At 54.4% G+C, this 19,947-nt stretch overlaps 1 protein-coding gene across 2 annotated transcripts in view; it reads left to right on the top strand.

Annotated features, from left to right (window-relative positions):
* The window catches only part of ZNF423 (zinc finger protein 423), a 327,403-nt gene that overhangs the window by 280,903 nt on the left and 26,553 nt on the right, over nucleotides 1-19,947 (top strand). For both annotated transcript variants that reach the window (XM_060130610.1, XM_060130611.1), the window contains exons 6-7: nucleotides 15,313-15,444; nucleotides 17,095-17,210. In XM_060130610.1, the coding sequence (XP_059986593.1) occupies nucleotides 15,313-15,444; nucleotides 17,095-17,210 (248 nt within the window). The remainder of the gene's footprint in view (nucleotides 1-15,312; nucleotides 15,445-17,094; nucleotides 17,211-19,947) is intronic.

The following is a 19,947-nucleotide window of genomic DNA, read 5'->3' as shown; positions in this document are numbered from 1 at the left end:
TGTGTGTGTGTCCATCTCCCGGTCATGTCCAGTGGGGATGGAAGCGTCATCTTACCAGAACAAGCCTTTCAATGACAGGGGGACCCTGTGTCCTCACACCGAGCCTCTGCCCTCCAGTGGAAAGGCACTTGCATCCTGGGTGCTGGGTCAGCAAGGCTGTGATGTGGCCAGTGAGGAAGATCCAGGGCCCTGGTATGGGCCGGGCTGGGCTGCTGGGCACCCAACTCCTCTCAGCTGCTCCCCCTACAGAGGCTGCCAACCGTCCGTCTCCCCTAGAGCTCCACCCCCCACCCCAGGGGTCCTTAAGGGCCCAATCTGGGGTATTTTCAGGGTTTCTAGGTGACTGCATTGTCACACATGCCAGGTCCCTTCATCTGGCCTCCCAAGCTCCTCACCCCTGAGTGTCTCATTGACCTGTTACCCCAGGGCCTCACCCAGACCTGACACAGTCAACAACAGTGATGGTGGTGATAATAATAACAGCACTGGTGCTCTGAGCCCGTTCACCCTGACAGCAGCCCGATGAGGTTGGTCCTGTGCCGGTTCTCATTCCACCTTTGGGGCGACTGTGGCTCAGGGAGATTTGATCACTCATCAACACCCAACAGCTAGTAGGAGGCAGCAGGGGCATTTGAACACTGGCTCTGAACCTACACTTCTCTCCACGTGCTGTGCTGGCTGAGTGCACCGAGGGAGCAAGTGAGGGGCTGTGTCCACCGAGTGAGCAAGTGAGGGGCTGTGTCCAGCCCCGAGAACAGCATGTTTCCTGGGGTGAGGGTAGGGTCGTAGGGGAGACTGGGTCGTGCTCTGTCACCATCCGGATGCTATCGGGACTCGATCCTAGGCACGTAGAGGGTGTCTGTGGACACAGAGCCGTGTGTCTGAGCTCCTACGTCTGGGATAGCATTGAGTACGGGAACCCCCAGGCTGCATGCTCCAGGGAAGAGTCCAGGGCCATGAGGATGGGGGTATGAATCTACTGACCAACCAAAGTATTAGCATTAACTGAGCACCTCATGTTTGTCTGGCCCGATTAGAAACACCAGACAAGTAAAAAAAGAAAAATGCTGTTTTTGTCTTCAGGGAATTTATTAGCCAGGACTGTTTGGGTTGCAGGTGACAGCAAGTCAAGTTAGCTTAAGCAAAGGGACGAATTTTTGGAAAGACCCCCCCCCCCACCTTTTTTTTTTTAAAATAAATTTATTTATTTATTTATTTATGGCTGCATTGGGTCTTCGTTGCTGTGTGCGAGTTCTCATTGCGGTGGCTTCTGTTGTTGCGGAGCACGGGCTCTAGGCACGCGGGCTTCAGTAGCTGTGGCTCGAAGGCTCTAGGGCACAGGCTCAGTAGTTGCGGCGCACGGGCTTAGTTGCTCCACGGCATGTGGGATCTTCCCGGACCAGGGCACGAACCCGTGTCCCCTGCGTTGGCAGGCGGATTCCTAACCACTGCGCCAGCGGGGAAGCCCGAAAGACCGCTTTTTATTTCACAAAACTATGAATAGCTTTTGGTGCAAGTGGAACCGGAGACTCGAATGCCTGTGTAGGACTTTCTCTTGGAACATCGTGGTTGGAAGGACAGAGGCAAAGCACGGAGAACTGTTTGGATCAAGGTGCAGAGTCAGGAGTGAGCAAGGTCCTGAGAGCGAGGAGACCAGTGTGGCAGGGGGTGTGGGTGTGGCTGGAAATAGGGTGCTGGTTAGTGGGGCCTGGGCTGTTGAGATTTCACTAGGAGAAAGGGAGCCACTGAAGGTTCTTGAGGAGGAGAGTGAAATGACGGCCGTCGAGCCTGGGGAGGATTATCCAGTCATTGTGCTCGGGATGGACTGAGCGGGGAGAGACGGGCAGGCATGGTGAGCCGGGCCAGGAGGGCGGAGAGCAAAGGGTGAATGGCCAGGCGTTGATGTGCTTTTTTCCCGAGAGCGTCTATGAAGCCGTCTTTTCCAAGAAGCAAAAAGGCGAGATGCCAGCCAGAGCTGTACAGAGGGACATTTTCCTGCCGCGGTGCGTGGGCCTAGAGCTGCCTGCCTCTCATCACAGCTAATGGCAGCTGTTCCGCTTGCTGGGCCAGCGTGGAGGGTGGAGGGCTGCATGGGGGTGGCCTCCACCCCCGCCCTCCAACCTCTCAGCAGTTCGTCTGCTTCCTCCTCCTGCACAGGCTGCCCGTGTCCCCTGTTCTTCCGGGGGTAGGGGCTGTCAGGCGCTGTCAGTTAACTGCCCCCTCGGGCTAGGGGTGGTGGGTGGGATGGGAGCAGACCTCAGGCTTTGGGACCCTGTAGGCGGGTGAAGGCGCGACCGGGTGTGGACAGAGCTGGCTGTGGGCAGAGGCAGACTGGCCGGCCTCTGGGAGCTGGGCTATGGCACCTGAGCTGCCTAGAGATGGCAGAGCCCCACCTGGTCTCTGGGTGCTGGCCCCAAAGCATCCCAGATGACTGTGTGGGAGAGCTCGGCTCTGGGAGGTGAAGAAACCCACGTTAATGTCAGAAGTGAGCCTGGGGGATCCGGCAGGCCTCCGTCTGGGTCTGTTGGAGAAAGAAAGAAAGGCGGGAGCGCTGTGCTTGCCGTCAGCAAGGTGTTAGTTTGGTGCTGATGGTCGAGGAGGGGGTGCGGGGAGAGTGGACCAGAGGAAAATTCCGTCTAAGGAAACGCCTTAGAGGGCCGGGCTGCAACGCCGAGCTTTGCCAGCTCCTGGGGCCCCTCAGCCGAACTGAAGACAGGACTGCTCCCCCAGGGCAGCTCAGTGTGGGTAATATGATGGGGATCATGTGACGATGTGAAGGATGTATTGTTGATTTGAATGTATTCATTTATTCCATGTGGCCTTTGAATGCCCAGTTTTCATTTTACGCGGGTCACAGAAAAAACCTGGTGCTTTGAGATGTAACGTGCAGAAGCAGAACCGGGGAACCGCACACCACTGGTAAGCCTTACAATTTCGAGCAGACACTTCCTTCTCGAGCAGTGGGGCTGAGCCAGTGTACAGGTGGGAATTCCCTGCATCGGTCATTCTCTCTCTTGGCCTTGACCGCCCATAGGTGTCCTCTGTCTGCTGACATTCTGCCGTTTCTCGGGATGATGCAGGGAGTGGAAGACGCGGGTTGCTCAGCGGTGGGGTGCCAGGTGGGCCCCTGACGAGCTAGTGACCCCTAGTTAGTGACCCACCTCACAACCTATGGGTCAGTGTTACCCATTTATCTGGGTTGTGCCCTTCAGAGAAACCTCGTGACTCTCGAAGTTTCCTGCATCCACTGTGTTCTTCTCTGCCCCGGGGAAAGCGACCACATAATTATCAGGGTAGAGGTTTAAGTTGAAGGTCAGAGAAGTTCACATCTGAGCATTTCCCACGCAGAGCAGTTGTAATAAACACTAACAGGCAGAAGGGATGAGGCGTTCTTCACAACATTTGGGAAACGCACGTACCACAACTCAATAAGTGCCCAGCGCCGGCTGTGTGCCACACACTGTTGTCGGTTCTGGGATTATGGTGTCGAACAAGACGGGGGAGAGCCCCTGCCCTTGCCTCGCTTGCAATGTGCACAGCGCTGGCCAACAGAACTTTCTGCCAGGATGAAAACCTTCTACGGCATCCCACTCGGTAGCCGCTAACCGCATTGCTGTTACACACTTGAAGTGCAGAACTGAAGTTTTAATTTTATTTAATTAATTTAGATTTAAATAGCCCCTTGAGTAATGACCATATTGGACAGTTCACATCCAGCAGATGCATACTTTTGAAAACTTTGCAATAGCAATCAGTTATTATTTTCTAGTCTTGTCACTGTTTTCATGGTGAATTGCAGTTTCCAGGCTGAGCAGTAGGTCTTCTTGCTTTAAGTATTAGGAGCTGCAGGGACAATTCTGTGTCTACCTGGATGGAAAACTTTAAAAAAAAAGTGGTGCTACCAGCCTCCCGCATGGGTGCCCTGTGTTTGTGTGCATGTGGGTAGCTGTCTGGGTTTTTGTTGCATTGCTGGTGCTCATTTTACAAAATGATCTTGGTAGGGGAAAAAACGATGTCAGCCGCAGAGACAGCCCTTGTAGTTGAAGCAGGGGTAATTCATGTGTCCCTGGCAGGGTCGGTGACAATAAGAGTTTTGCAGCCTGCCTGTCCCGTTAATTGTATGTTATTAGAGGCCATTAATCTGAGGATTATTAGCGTGATGGATTTTCCAGCTGTTGCCTTGTTGTGGAAAACTTGAGTCTGATGATCAGGGATATACATCAGTAGGTGTTTGGCGTGTTAAGAAGTGGGTCCCCAGGGGATGTAGCAGAATCTTTATTTTCTGAGCGTCTTTGTGTTTTGCAGTTGGGGGGGCCGGTGTGTGAGGAGGGCCATGGAATGTCTTCATCAGTAGGATGTTTCAAGCCCCCAGAGTCTCAAGTTCTAGAAGTTTGGATTCTTTAGAACTCCAAGAGTTCTCTCTCCCTCAAGTTCTCATTGAAGGCCCACCAATCTGTCTGTGGTTGATTTGATCATTTACTCATTTATTTCGCTCTCTTTCCTTAAAGTAGCTGAGATCGGCACCTCCCATCTCTTGGAGGACCTGTCCAGGGCCTGGTTGGTGACTTTTCTTTTGCCAAAGAAGTCTGTAAGCAGAGCTGTCTGCAAAGATCGTGTGTTTTCTCATTAACCATCCAGGGCTGGGTTCCCTGGCAGCACGGAAGCAGATCCTAGCACCAGAAGGAGCCTCCCTCCATCGAGGACCCGGTCCAGCGGGGCCAGCCTCTGTTGGAGATTCTTAGAGCACTGGGGCCCTTAGGGAGCTCTGTGCATGGGCCCAGCTGTGAAGAAGGGCTGACCGTTCCCAGGGGGTGGGGGAACACATGAACCTGAGTCGTGTCCTCGTCTCAGGCTCTGCTTTGACCTCCATAGAAATCCCAGTGAGTTTTAAGAGAAAGGAACTAGGAGAAGAACCAGGAAGAAATATGAAACTCTGGTCGCAGGAGCATCTGAGGGGAGATGGAGTGAACTCCTGTGGTCAGAAGCAGGGAGCTGCAGTGAGCCACAGCTGAGCAAAAGGGTTTGAAATCTGGACACAGCTTTTGCCCTCGCAAATATGAGGAGGGGTGTGGAGGCGGAAGAGGATAGAGACAAGGAAAATTGACCCAGAGGTATTTTGTGGGTGGATGTAACATAGATTGCATACCTGCAATGTGCCCGGCTAAGGGCTCTTGAAATGTTTACTGAAGGTGGATTCAACTGCCCTGGTGACTCCCGCAGAGGGCTTGTGTTACAAGACCCTGGGTGTGGAGTTTCAGGGTCCAATCATGTGGGAAAGAACCAAAACAGCGATAGTAGCACTGGCGGTGGTGCTGTAATCCTCCTTTTCACTCACTCTTCATAGCAGCCCTGGGAGGGAGGCGACTTTCTCCCCATTTCACAGATGAGGAGACTGAGGCCTGGAGGGAAAGTGCTCAGCCCAGTCACCCTGCAGGTCTGAGGGGAGCCAGGAATATCTTCCGAGCTGCCTAGTTCACAGGCGTGTTTTTCCCCCCACTCCCAAAAGAAGATCATCTTGATGAAACAAGGGTGGGAGAGAGGCAGGCAGTTGAACTGTCCTGTTTGCTGTGATGGGAAATCTCAAGGGAAATTTACCCGGAATCATGCTCAGGCTTAACTGACCCCTAGCTAAGATCCATCTGACATGGCTCTTGGGAGCAGTCGGTCAATGGAACCATCTGGAGTCTTCTGATTTGAGTTTCGGAGGAGAGAGTGAGCGAGCACTTGTAACTTAGGATAGCAGCGTGCTGGAGACGGGCCCTGGCCAGATGGCCGTCTTGCCACGGGAACCCTGGAGTGGGTGCACGGGCAGCTGATCCGGCCAGGCCCTCGGGGGTGTGTGTGCAGGAAGAAGGGCCTGTAGTTGTCCCCTCAGCCTGTTTCCCCAAACCCCACGTCAACAATTCCCCCAGGTGCAGAGAGCGAGGCACATCTACTCGACATCCCTGTCCCGCCTCAAGGCTGGGAACACGCCTCTTCCGACCCTGGAATAAAGCTAGACAGCCTAGTGATCTAGCCAGGCTGAAACAACGCCTGAGTACCAGACGAGAGTAGAAATCTCAGAACCCCACTCCTCTGGTGGCCTTTTACCGGATGGCAAGAGGGCCCAGCGCTTCCGGCTAGAGTGACGTGAGACGTTGGGCAGGGTAACCCTTTCCACCTGCCTGTGCCTGCCAGCATGGGGATAGAGCTACGTTCTGCCGAGATGGGGAATTCAGCCTCCCCTTTTCCTGCCAACTGGTAGCCTCCGCGTGGACGTGCCGTGTCAGTTTATTGGGGCGTTGGCATCCTTGTCCAAGGCGGACGTTGGTGGGTACCTGGATAAATAAGTATAAATAGTTTTCTTTCTGATATGTGACCGGATTATTTTCCAGTTGATTTCAAGCCTTGGCCCCAAGTGGCCCACAGATCAAAAAAAGATAAGGGTCAGTTACAAGGTTGAGCTCATTCTCCGTCGCCATGGCAACTGACCTCAGGCAACCCTCAGAGGACTACACCCAGCTCCCCAGGTGATATTTTTACTGTCCACGCCATCAATCCCAAGCCTTTCAAAACTCAGGCTGCCTAATTGTCAGGGCTCTGTTTTGAAGAGGCCCCAGGTCCCCTGTGGGGCCCCAGTTCAGGCTGCCAGAGCTCATTTATAAGCCTTTCTGAAGCATGGGGGACCATGAGATGGGTCCCTCCTGGCCAGAGAGGTCTGGGAAGGTGCCTCTGAGGGGAGGAGGGAGGGCACAGCCCATCCTCCAGGATCAATTAAGAAAATGGGGGCCCAAAATGGGGGCAGCGGTGGTGGGGCGTGCCTTCAAGCAATGGTTGGGTATTCTTGAGTGATGGGAGGCCCTGGGCACCCCGAGCACCCTGGCACTGGGGGTCTGGGGCCGTGGGGATGCTGAGGTGGCCTGGGGGAGTGTTAGCTGCCCACTGCAGAGTCTCCCCTCCAAAGACAGCCTCACCATTTTCATCCCGGTCATGATAACAGGAAAGTGTTTCCCATTGTCGAGGATTTCTCAGCCTTCTGTAAAGTGTGGACCAAAAGCAGCTGTGGAAAAGTGGACTCCGTTTTAGACATCCGAGACATACAGTCCTGGCGAAGGTACAGCTTCATCACAACAGGGTTCTAGTGAGATCAGCGTCCCCAGAAGCCCTTTTATAGAGCTCAGTGCTCCCTAAACTTGAATGCACCCCCAGATCCTTGGAGCACTTTTAAAATGCAGATTCTCCTTCTGTGGGTCTGGGATGGGGCCTGAGGTTCTGCATTTCTGACCAGCTCCCAGGTGATGCCAGAGACCACACCTTGCCCAGCAGGGATGTAGATGCTGGAGGGAAGCTGGGGCCTACCGGGTTGGGGATCCCAAGATCAGCCCTTGCCCCCGCTTCCAGGCTCCCTGATTTCCGCCTGGCCGCTGGTGAAGGAGCCCGCCTCAGACCCTGTTTCCTCCTTTGCCCCTCGTCAACCCCAGCCCAAATGTCATCCCTCCCCTCCCCTCTCGGCTTGCCTGGGTTCGTTTCCTGTGGTATTTAATGACAGATCAATAGATAAACAAGCTGATCTGGCTGCCCGGATATTATTATCTGCCTGCCCTCTTCTCTTCTGCCCAGAGGTCTTTGTTCTTCATAGAGAACAAAGGACGGAGGTCCCCATCGGCCCTTGTCTCTATTACCTGTCTGTTTGAGGTTGGTTATTTACTGGCGTGGCGTCAGAGAGGTCCTCTCCCAGGGTCCTCCTCTTGCCTTCTCGTTTGCCTCTTCTTCCTTATCGCCATGTGCCCTGCGTGTGACTGAGCCTGGGCCCCTGGACCTCAGGGGCCTTTAGTTGACCTGACCCTTGGGGTGGGCCGTGGGCTCAGCCCCCGGTACTGTGGAATTGAAGTCCGGTGAAGTTCGTTACCCAAGCTGGTGACAGAGGATTTCAGCTCGGCCAGGCAGCCTGTGCACCCCTCTTCAGCTCCCTCCGTTTGCAGAGATGCTGTTGCAGGGACAACGCTGCAGCCTGGGGCTGGCCCAGGCTGTGTCACTGTGGGCACTGCCACCTCCCCTCACCTGGGAAAAGTCCCCAGCGCTTCTGCCACCTGTAGTTGACGCTGGTGCTGGTGCTGGCAGGGGGGCCCACCTGGCTCAGACATGGAAACGTGGAGGGTGGGTCTGACTGTCCTCCTTCTTGCCAGAGGTTTTTGGGTGATTGAGGAGCAGAGGGTGGCTTGCTAGGTCCCAGGTCTCAAGTCCTGTGGCCTTTTTGGTATTTTCTAAAGCCAGAGAGGGCTGCTTGTGGTGACCAGCATGCACCTCACCCCCGCCTCACTCTGCCCCCTCCCTGGTAGGGGCTCTGCCCTCTAAGCTTCTTTTCCTCTTCTGTCAGTTGAGGGAGCCCCTTGGTGCCTGCACTCCTGGACCAGGCCATCTTGTGAGGATCCAAACAGCAAGTTCCTGAAGGCAAGAACAGCTTTTTATAAGCCCTCAGTCCTAAAAGTTTCGGGGGGACCACTGGTGTCTGGTAACTGGCATTTACCAGTATCTCCTCCCCATGTTCCAAGCATTGTATTAAGTGCTTTACACAAATCGTTCATTCCCTATTTACTGAGCATCTACTTTGTGCCAGGCCCTGTTCCAGGCACTGGTGACATAGTAATGAGCAAAATAGCCCTCGTGGAGCTTATATTATTCTTTCTGTGTGTGTGTGTTCTGTGTGTACGTGTGAAAAAGAGAGTCAGTGAGTTAAAATAAACAATCTTCTCTGTACTATGCCAGGTGGCAGTGAGCATTCTCAAGGAAGTTCAAGGTGGGTAAGGCTCTAGAAAGGATGGGGTGTGTGTGCTGTCTTTGCCGGGGGGTGTCTGGGTAGGCCTCGGTGGTGACATCATCTGAGCAGACACCTGGATGAAGTGAGGGGAGGGGGATGAAGAGTTGATCTGGAGGAAGGGTGTCTCAGTGAGGGCAGCCGTCCTGTGGCAGAAGAAGCCTGCTTGGCTACCTTACAAAACCCTGTGATGATGCTGCCCGTTTTCTAGCAGAAGCAGCTAAAGCTCAGAGAGGTTAACGAACTTATCCAAGTACACACAGCGAGTGGGTGATGGAATGGAATTCAAACCCAGGTGTCTCTGGTTCTAACTCTTGTGTCCTTAATTGCTGCTTCCTGAATGGAGGTAGCTAATCATGTCCCCTGTCTCCACAGGTGGCCGTCACTGGTTCTCTCCCAGAGGGGTATACGCATGAACGACACCGCTCTCAGGGGCAGCCTTTCCCAGTGGGGTCCCTGCTTAGAGAAGGGCCAGGCAGGGCCCACGGCTGTGGTGGGAGCGGGTCATGCTCAGTGCATTAGAGTCCAAGAACAATGCCCTGTCCCCTCCCCACTGCAGCCTGCTGCCCCTCCCTCCCAGGCAGCAAATTATGGCCTCGGAGTGTGTGCCCAGGCCTGCCTTTGACATCAGTGGGGCCCACCTGAGCTTCACCTTCAGGATTCTGATAATCAGCTTTCTCTCCTCCTGGCTTCCCCCAAGACCTGTATGGAAATAAGCATGTGTCTGCCAGGGATCAAATGCTTTTGGAGACAAAAGTCGGTACCGAGGACATTACAGGGAGCTATCATCTCGGCACGATGCTCTTCCACAAAGCCCTCTGCTCCCCTTTTGGGCTGACACAGTTTCAGCCTGAAAGGTTCCAGCAGGCTGACTTGGTTTTAAGCAAAAGCACATCCTATTATTTTTTTGAGAAATGAAGTGTAAAATTAACACTTCTTATTCCTGAGCAGAGGAAAAAAATAAAAGAGAGAGAGGGACTCTGGGATTTTCATGCTTGTCGGGTTGTTTGTTTGGCAGTTTGGGTTTTTATTTATTTTTATTTTTAAAAAATCATAATAAATCAATAGACTCCGCATGCCAGCCCTGACTTACGGGACTGGGAGGCACGCTCCGGCACAGCAAGCGGGTGAAATCTGCATTTCACTTTACAGATGAGCAGGGCTGCATAATGCACTTGAGTTGCGTGGGTCTCTCTTATGGACGCCTGTCATGTGCTATAAAGAAAAAAAAAAAAAGAACAGAAAGAAGAGGAAGCGATTGTGCCTCTTCACTCACAAAATCCTCCAGCCCCACGCCGGGGCGAAGGGGCCTGTGGACTCCCAGACAGCTTTGTCATTCTGCTGCAAGGTGTCGCCGAGCCTGTGTGATCTTATATAATTCAGGAAAGTTACTCTCCGAGGGTGCTGCTGTCTTCAGAACCTGCGACTTGGGATGGAATGAAAGGTTGTCAGCGCCGGTGGGGTGAGAGTGACGGTGACAGTGAGTTCTCTCGATAGCCACGGGCTGGCTGGTACTGGGTCACGGGCACGCAAAGGAGTGTTTGCACACTAACTGGGGCAGCCCCTGCCACCCCTCCCCACTGTTTTTTTGGATGGTTTTATAGGCAGAGGTGCACATAATGGGCCCCCCAGGGAGCCCCTCTAGCCCCTACCGGTGGGGAGAGGGCCTCGCCCTTCAGGAAGAAGATTTGCAAATCAGAAGGTCTGCCTTCAAGTGGGAGAGGTTCCCAGGTCTATGGGAAGCCCTCAGGCTTTATTATTTTTCACCCACTTTTACTTTTTTGCTTGTTTTATTTTCCCTCTCCTGTCTCCCAGGTTTGACTCTTAAACACGTTAGGTGGGGAGTGAGGAAAGGGACCAGATAGTTGTCTATCGGGCTCTTGATCTAATTATCCCGGAACCTCACATGGGCACCGGTTTGGGGCTGTGATTTGCTTAAATGGCGGCTGTTTCGGCCCCGGAACCGGCTTGCAACTCTAGTCCGCCTGACTGTGCACGTATTTACGAACATGGGTGCAGGGTGTAGCTGCGCCTATGAATCGGGGGGACCGGCTGATGAATTGCTCAGCGCTCGGAGGACGGAAAGTGACTGTCAGACGTGATTTCTCCGATTTATAAGTTGCAGGAGCGTTCTTTGTCCTCTCCGTGTTTGTGTGTCAGATGGGCACGTCTCCATTCACAGCCAAGTGGATAAAGGCCCTCACTCGGCAGAGAGCAGTACATCCTCCTTTGCCATCTCAAGCCCAGGGAACCCGCTCTAGCTGGGCAGAGGGAGAGAGACCGGCCAGGGCATCTCTTCTCCATGAGTATTTCCTGAGCCCCTCCTGTGGGCCCAGGTGGAGCCTCATGCTTTGGGGACCAGAGGAGAGGACATTATCTGTGCCTATAGCCTAGTTGCCAGGATCAGGAAGACTCATGGGATATGGTTAGATGAATCCAGGGTCACTGTGCCCAGCCAGGGGCAGCCACGCAAGCTGGCATAGTCGGGGAGGCTGCCTGGAGGTGGTGTGCAGGTGGGATGCGTAAGGATAGGGAGGGCTTTGTATCTTGTTCAGAGTACCACCCCCAGCTGGTTGTGTTACCTCAGCAAGTGGTCTAATCCTCTGAACCCATTTTTTCTCTCCTAGAAACGTGGCTTTCCCAGCAAGCAGGGTTAATTCTGAGAGTCAGTTTGTCATAAACTTAAACTTCAGTTAACTAAAATAGAAACCTCTGTACAGTCATCATTTTCACATACCCTCTGCCTCATTAATGTGCAGGAGATGTCCACATCCTAACAGGGAAGGCATATATAAGGGTGATATCTCTCTCATTCATTCATTCATTCATTCACTCATTCCTTACTCTGTGCCAGGCTCTGCGAAGCACTGTTTGGGCGGGGGAGGGGGTGAGCAGGGCGTGTGTTGTGGGGGGGGGTCTTCTGAGGCAGTCCCCCCACACTGGAGGCCATCTCTAATTATGATGAGAGCCTCCCCGAGGGAAGTGGAGGACGTGCGTTGGGGCCTGTGAGGCGAGCGTGCTGAGCCTGCCCTGTGTCCCAAAACTTGTCAATGAATTCCTTTTTCGCCAGTATAAATGGAAGATCAGCTTGAATCTCTGTCGGGTGCATGTGGCCTAGTTGCCGGGGCTCCAGGGGCGTGACAAACACCCGGAAGATTCCAGCCAGTGGGCTATGTGGGGCAGGCCCACCTGCACACGCACGTGTGTGTTTGCGCCTCTGCGGTGGGGTGCCGGGCGGGGGTGGGGGTGGGGGAAGGCTGGGCCAGGGGGATGCCTGCTGTCCCTGCCAGCCCCTGCCAGGGCCTGGGGACCCAGGGACTCGCCAGGAGCCTCAGCCCATCTGTGTTTGTGTTTTGCCACTGGCAGAGCCCCTCTGCTACCTAATTCTTGCCTTTGAGGGCTAATCGGAGCACCTGGCACCCTTGGTGAGGCTGGTTCCCTGGGGGAGCCCGAAGGGGAGCCTGTGTCCTTGGCTGTCCCAGATAATACTCTCCCCGATCCTGGCACGCTTGGCAACAAACACCTACTGAGTGCTTGTTGTGTGCCAGGGGCTGGTCAAAACCCCTTTTCATGTATTAAAGGAGTATTAACTCATTTAATTCTCACATCAACTGTAAGAGGAAGGCTATTTGATGGGGGGGGGATTGGCTTTTTTAAATATTTATTTTCTTTATTTCTCTGGCTGTGTCAGGTCTTGGTTGTGGCACGTGGGATCTTCACTGAGGCGTGCGGGATCTTTTGTTGCAGCACATGGGCTCTCTAGTTGAGGCGCGCGGGCTCAGTAGTTGCCCCGTGGCATGTGGGATCTTAGTTCCCCGACCAGGGATCCAACCCGCGTCCTCTTCATTGGAAGGCAGATTCTTTACCCCTGGACCACCATGGAAGTCCCGGGATTGACGTTGTTTTAAAGCCTGTTCTTCAAAGGCTTTTTAAAAAGCAGTTTTAGGTTTACAGTAAAATCGAGAGGAAGATACACACTTTCCTTCGATCCCTTGCCCCACACGTGCATAGCCTCCCACATTTTCAACATTACTCACCATGATGGTACATTTTTTTTGTGAAGATGAACCTAAAGTGAAGCATCGTAGTCACCTGAAGTCCACAGTTTTCCTTGGGGCTCACTCTTGGTGTACGTTCTGTGGGATTGGACACGTGTATAATGATATGTACCTATTAGCATAATATCATACATAGTGGTATCATGTCCTAAAATTCCCCTGTGCTCTGCCTATTCATTCCCTACCCAGCCCCAGTAACCACTGAGCTTTTTATTGTCTGCATAGTTCTTCCAGAATAGTTGGAATCATACAATATGTAGTGTTTTTCAGATTGGCTTCTTTCACTTAGTAATATGCATTTAAGGTTCCTCAATGTCTTTATTTTTTTTATTTTTGCTGTGTTGGGTCTTCGTTTCTGTGCGAGGGCTTTCTCTAGTTGCGGCAAGCGGGGGCCACTCTTCATCACGGTGCACGGGCCTCTCACTGTCGCGGCCTCTCTTGTTGTGGAGCACAGGCTCCAGACGCGCTGGCTCAGCGGCCATGGCTCACGGGCCTAGTTGCTCCGCGGCATGTGGGATCCTCCCAGACCAGGGCTCGAACCTGTGTCCCCTGCATTAGCAGGCAGATTCTCAACCACTGCGCCACCAGGGAAGCCCCAATGTCTTTTTTTTAAGCACTGAATTATATTCCATTGTCTGGATGTATCACAGTTTATGTGTCCACTCGTCTACTGAAGGATATCTTGGTTGCTTCCAAGGTTTGGCAATTTTAAATACAGCTACTATAAACATCCACGCACAAGCTTTTGTGTGGACATAAGTTCTCAACTCCTTTTGGTAAATACCAAGGAGTGAGATTGCTGGATCATATGGTAAGAGTATGTTTAGGTTTTTTTTTGTTTTTTTTTTTTGCGGTACGCGGGCCTCCCACTGTTGTGGCCTCTCCCGTTGCGGAGCACAGGCTCCGGATGCGCAGGCTCAGCGGCCATGGCTCACAGGCCCAGCCGCTCTGCGGCATGTGGGATCCTCCCGGACTGGGGCACGAACCCGCGTCCCCTGCATCGGCAGGCAGACTCTCAACCACTGCGCCACCAGGGAAGCCCGAGTACGTTTAGTTGTATAAGAAGCTGTCAAACAGTCTTGCAGAGTGGCTGTGTGAGTTTGCATTCTCACCAACAGTGAATGGGAGTTCTGTTGCTCCACAACCTTGTCAGCATTTGGTATTGTCTGTGTTCTGGATTTTGGCTATTCTCGTAGGTGTGTAGTGTTAAGGAAGCTATTATTGAGTATTTTACAAAAGAGGAAACCGAAGCACAGAGAGGTTACATAACTTGCCCAAGATCATGCAGTAAGTAGTAGAGTCAGGTTCCAACCCTGGGTGATGTGACACTCAAGCTGGGGCGATTCTCCGTCACCGCTACTGACCAGTGAGCCGCACTGGTCACTGGTATGGCCCCTTTCATTCTCTCACAGCCCTGTGAGGCAGGGACTCTACTGAAAGTGAACTGTTGCCCAGGCCACATGGCTTGAAGAAGAAGCCAGGATTTGAACTCTGCCCTGCTGGTCCTGTGTCAGGGCACCAGACCTCAGCTCTGCTGGTGGGAAGCTGGCGCTCAGGTCACCCTCTCTTCTCTGGGCACCTTTGAGTGAGGGTTTAGGGTCATAGCAGCTCCCAGGTGGGGAGATGGAGCTGTGTTCTGATCTGGAAGCAGCAAAGGGTGTCTTTCCACTGTCCGTGAGCACTGGGTAGACCGTCTGTTTACAAATTTTTAAAAGAGCGCTTTATTGTTTTTTGCAGTATCTTCCAGGGGCTGCCCATCCCTCTTAGAGTAAAATCTCCAAGCCCTCTAGTGGCCGGCAAGGCTCTTTGCGAAGTGCATCCCTGGGTCCCCACTGTCCCATGCTGTCCCTGGCCCCCCAACCGTCAGGCACTGCCCCCTCACTGCCATCCAGATGGCCCCGCGTGGGCCCACCTCAGGGCCTTGCCCTCGACTCTCCCCTCGAGAGCTCCCTGTGTTACCTCGTCACCTCCTGACGCCTATGTGTTGATTGTCTTTGTTATCTGTCTCCCCACCACTAGAATGGGGGCAAGTGCATTACCTGCTTAGCTCCCCACAGAATCCCCGCCTGGCACACAGTACATGCTCGATAAATGGTCTATTGGAGTTTTTAAAATTTTGGTTGGACTCCTTTCCCCATGCGGACCCCATCCTGGGCCCCTCTCCTCTATGATACAGTCTTAGGATTGAAGCTACTTGCCTTGTTGCTAGACCAGCAGGAGAAATCACAGCAAACGACACATTCAAGAGCCAGATATCTGGGGCTGGCGCCCCCTGGGGTCTGTTAGCCTTCCGGGAGCTGGACCATCTAGAGCTGGGATGGGTCTGGGCATCCACAGCCCCTCCCCAGCCCTGGTTCTGGGGGTCAGGGAGAGCTGGCCTGGGGTGTACTGGGGGCATGTGGACTCCTGCAGGAGGACATGGTGTGCAGGGTTGCTGACTGGCCGTGGCTCTCCTTGCAGAGGAAGGCATCAACCATGAATGTAAGCTGTGCAACCAGATGTTCGACTCCCCGGCCAAGCTCCTCTGTCACCTCATCGAGCACAGCTTCGAGGGCATGGGCGGCACCTTCAAGTGTCCTGTGTGCTTCACAGGTAAGTGTGCCCGGCGGGGAGCACGTGGGGAGAGGGAAGGGACCCGGGGGCCCGGCCGCTTCAATCCCTGGCCCTCAGCATCTGGCCCAGCGTGGCCCCGGAGCTCACGGGGAAGCCCCAAGGGATCTGCAGCCCTATTGCTCCGCCTGCCTCCACACAGAGCTGGCCCCGGCCCTTCCCGTCTTCGCTCTCTGCTCTCTCCTCTTCGGCAGCGAGTGTTCCTAGCCCTCCTCCCACCCCTGCACTCAACTGCTACCACGCTTTTTCCCACCCAGCCTTGCCCTTCCTTGCAGTTGGCCCTTCACGGGCCCCAGGCTCGTCTCTGAGCTCTGTCCAGCACCAGTGGGGTTCCCCCTTCGCACACCTCCTGTCTCCCCCTCCTCCCTGGCCTGTCCCAGCCCCTGCTTCATCCGTGCTCCAGGCTGGAGGGGTCAAGGGCAGCTCTGCCGGCCAAGTCCCCAGCCCCCAGACTGGCTGCTGGCCCAGGCGAGTGGCTGTCCCGGCCTGAGGCGAGTCTCAGGGGCTCTGCCGGCCCCCCTCCTGCTGCCCAGATGGCAGCCGGTGTGCGTGGGGGAGGCTGGCCTTCCCCTGCCTCTCCCTGACATCTGTCGTCTGCCACGGCGGGAAGCCCACCCTGGGGAGGGCGCCTGGCAGGAGGGGATCTCTGAAGTGCTCACCTCCCAGACACACAGCTGTTTCAGGGCCACCTCCTGTGTGCACCCAGGGTCCGGACCACATGGAGGATACAGCCACCGGGAGGCCGGGGCTGTGACCTGCTCTGCGACAGGCCCGAGGAAGGGGCTCCGCAGTGGGGGGAGTCCCCGCACGCTCACACCCCTCTGGGGTTCCCAGGAGTCTTGGCACACACTGGTGCCTCTTCCCTCTCAATCCCTCCACCTCAGGAGCCCCCACCCATCTGTTACCATCCCACTCTGTGAGTTGGGTCGGGGCTGGCACCAAGGGGCCTCAGTTGCCAGGTCTGCCCATCCAGGACACGGGGGCCCCTGTGTGGAGATCCGAGGATGCTGACAACCTCAGCAAGATGAGTGATTCCTGTTAATTGAGTGCCTTCCTGTACTAGACACTGTGCTGAGCTTATTTAAATCAAATCTCAGCTCTGCCACCTGCAGAGTGAGACCTGGGACAAGTCACAACGTTCTCAGTGCCTCAGTTTTCTCTTCTATAAAATGGGGATAATAGCAGTGCCCGCCTCACAGGCCTGTGTGTATTCAAGGAGCCCACATTTGGAAGGTATCTGGCAAACGGCGATGATGAAGACGATGACATTCATTGGGCTAATTATGTGCCAGGCCATCTTTTAAGCGTTTTGCAAGTATTAACCCATTTGATCCTCCCAGCCACCCAGTGAACTACATACTTTAGTGATCCTCATTTTTCAGGAAATGAAGCCCAGAGAGGTTAAGTGACTTGTCCAGTGTTGCACAGCCTATAAGTGGCAGAGTTCAACTTCACTGGCTTGAGCCCTCTCTAGCGTGCGCCAACAGTGTTTCCAGTAGCCCATTGTTTGGCCACCATGTCCATGCCTGGGTGATCCCTACCTGGGAGTAGTGTGGAGCAGCTGCTCTGGTTGGCCGGGCCCGTGTCCCCAGTGTCTGGCCCCCTGATGGCCATGTCCATGTCCATGTCCAGTTTTCGTCCAGGCCAACAAGTTGCAGCAGCACATCTTTGCTGTGCACGGACAGGAGGACAAGATCTACGACTGCTCGCAGTGCCCACAGAAGTTCTTCTTCCAGACCGAGCTGCAGGTGAGTGCCCTTGTCCGCTGCACACACCCCTCCTGCGGCTCTCTGGGGCTCCCATTGGCACTGAGGGTCTTGGGGTGAATCCATGATGCTGGGATCTTGTACTCAGCACCACCCCAGCCGCAAAAGCAACAGGCCCTGGACTTGTGCTTGTGGGTCTGGAGCCAGTGGCTGCCCTCCTGGCTGGCTGGTATGGGGTATGGCCTCCTGGCCTCACTGGTCCAGCGTTCTCAGGAGAGCTGAACCATAGCAGCTGAGCCTGGAGCCAGAGTCGGAACGGTTAACATTTGTGCTGTTTCTGTTGCAAGTCCCTTCCCCTGTCAGGGATTTCATTTCCCCACTGGTATTACATGATGATGTTCCACTGAACTTTGGATCTATGGCTGGTGGCCCGTGTGGCTTGCATGGCTGAGTCCTGGGGCCGCGTGTGGCCGGAAGCTGGATCTGGGATCTTGGAACCTCCAACATGCCCAGGAAAGCTAGAAAAGTGAGAGCAATGGATACCGGTTGGGCCCCAACTCAGAGGAAGGGATACTTGCCAGTGGTCCTGAGGCTGATGTGGCCCTCAGATGGGGCACCACAGCCCTACAGCTTCCTCAGCCCCCCATCCAGGGCCTGCAGTAGCTGAGAGGGCCCTTGGGAAAGGAAGCGGCTGTGGTGGGCTTCCCAGGGCTCCTGTGGCCCACTCCCCTCGGCATCCCACGGGCCCCTTCCCACCTGTTACTGGTTTTTGGGGACCCAGATCTGTGTGCAGGTGAAACCACCTTCTCACGCGCTGGTTTTTGCAAGAAACTCTTTTAACACTGGAGAGGTGACATGCTGTCACAGAAATACCACACACACACACCATCAAACACACACTGCACACACAAAGGAAAGTTCCACACACACAGTCCCTATGGATACACACAGAGACATCATTTTCAGAGTACCACCACACACACACAGCATAACACCACACCCCCAAAGAAGTAACACTCAGGCATCCACAGAAGTACCACACGTACACACAGACATGCCGGAATATCACACAGTGAGAATAACACTGTTTTCAGCTGGGATGCGGGTGAGGTTCTGCTGCAGGAACAAACATCCTTTAGCCCTGTCTTCAGGTAACAGGGACTTATCTGTTGCTTGTGTTATGTATCAGGTGGCTGGGGAGGAACTCTGCTCACGACAGTCAGTGACCTGGGCCGATAGCGGGTTCATCTCCTCTCATGTTTGCGTGGTCACCGAAGCAGGGAAGGGAGGGGGTGGCGATCGCAGACCGCTCTCAAAGCTTCACTGGGAAGCGACCCACATCTCGCTCCCACATTGTCTTGGCCAGAGCCCTTCAGGTGGCCATGCCCAATGTCACAGGGGCGAGGGAGAGAATCCCCCAATGACTGGAAGGAGAGGAGAGCTGGCGTTCCTCACAGCCCCACCCCCAAGGACTAGCACACACTATGGCCCACCAGGTGTGTCCGCCCACCCCGTACACCTTGCCTGCACCCCCATGCGGGTGCTGATGCTGCATTCAGCTGCGTGTTTCAGGGCTGCAGCCACAGCAGAGTCATAATGTCGCTGGAGGGCAGCAGTGGTGGCCCTCTTCTGGGACTGAAGGGGTGTAGCCATGCCTGTTGCAGGGTAGCCCGCTTCACTGCGCTATAGCCCATGCACTCAGCCAGGCCTGGACCCATCCTGTCTGCACGGCTGCTGACAACTGTCAACCAGAAGAAGTGAAAACAGGCCCACAGAGGGCACAGGAGGGATTCACCATCCGACAGTCAGGGTCCTGTTCCCATGGGCTGGGCCCGGGCCTGGGTCAGGCAGACAGAGCGGACAGGCCTGGCCTCTGACCTTGAACTGCACCAGGTGGATGGCTGGAAAGCCCATTTCTTTTCACTCTTTGGGCAGCCCCTCTGAGTTCCTGTAAGTCCTGTACCTCTCACACAACGTTCATTCCATCTCAGTGTGGGACAGGATTACGGACCCAGGCCCAGAGAGGGGGTTCTGCTACGAAATGACCACCAGCAAGGTAGTGACCGCACCCAGGGCCCACTGCTGTCTCCCCATCGATCCATAAACTGAGTGTGTACCTCTGTGCCGAGGCCTGTGAGGGAACAGCTAACTGCCCTCTCATTTGACCAAGGGGACTGGTGCCAGCCCTGATGGGCATCTGTCCAGGAAGCCTTGCTTGTGCACGGGCTATGCACCCTTCGCCCTGTCTCCACCTGCCTTACCAGCCTGACCTAGCTACCAAAATGGGCTCCAAGTCCCCAGACAACTGAAGCTTTTTATAGCCCGACATGGCAGGCCGCTTTTAAACGCACGAGCTCATATAAGCTATGATTCACTTCAACTTCGGGCTCGCTCAGCCCTCTGGTCCCCCCACGTTGTCCTGGATGCCAAGAGAGGGACGACTGCTCTCCTTGTTGGCTTTGAGCTTTTGCCCAGAGAAACTTCCCAGTCCTGCCTTTTTCAAGCTTCGTCAGCATCCCTGTGCCAGAGGCCTAGCTCGTGATGCACAGGTGTAGGTAGCTGTGGTTTCAAGCCAGATCTTGCTTCGGCTGCACGCGCCTGGGGCTGCAGACGTCCCAGACACCAGAATGGTGTGTGTGAGCTGATGATTCCCTGGGTCACCCCATCAACCTTTAAGGCAGATCCTCAGAGGCCAAGAACCTCACTAAATTATAGCCTTAACGAGTCACTATTTTCTGCAATTAACGATTTTAATTACAGACCATTTAAATATGGAAGT

Source organism: Lagenorhynchus albirostris, chromosome 19, assembly GCF_949774975.1.
Source record: "Lagenorhynchus albirostris chromosome 19, mLagAlb1.1, whole genome shotgun sequence".
Lineage (NCBI taxonomy): Eukaryota > Metazoa > Chordata > Mammalia > Artiodactyla > Delphinidae > Lagenorhynchus > Lagenorhynchus albirostris.
This window is presented reverse-complemented; position numbering and strand designations above follow the sequence as displayed.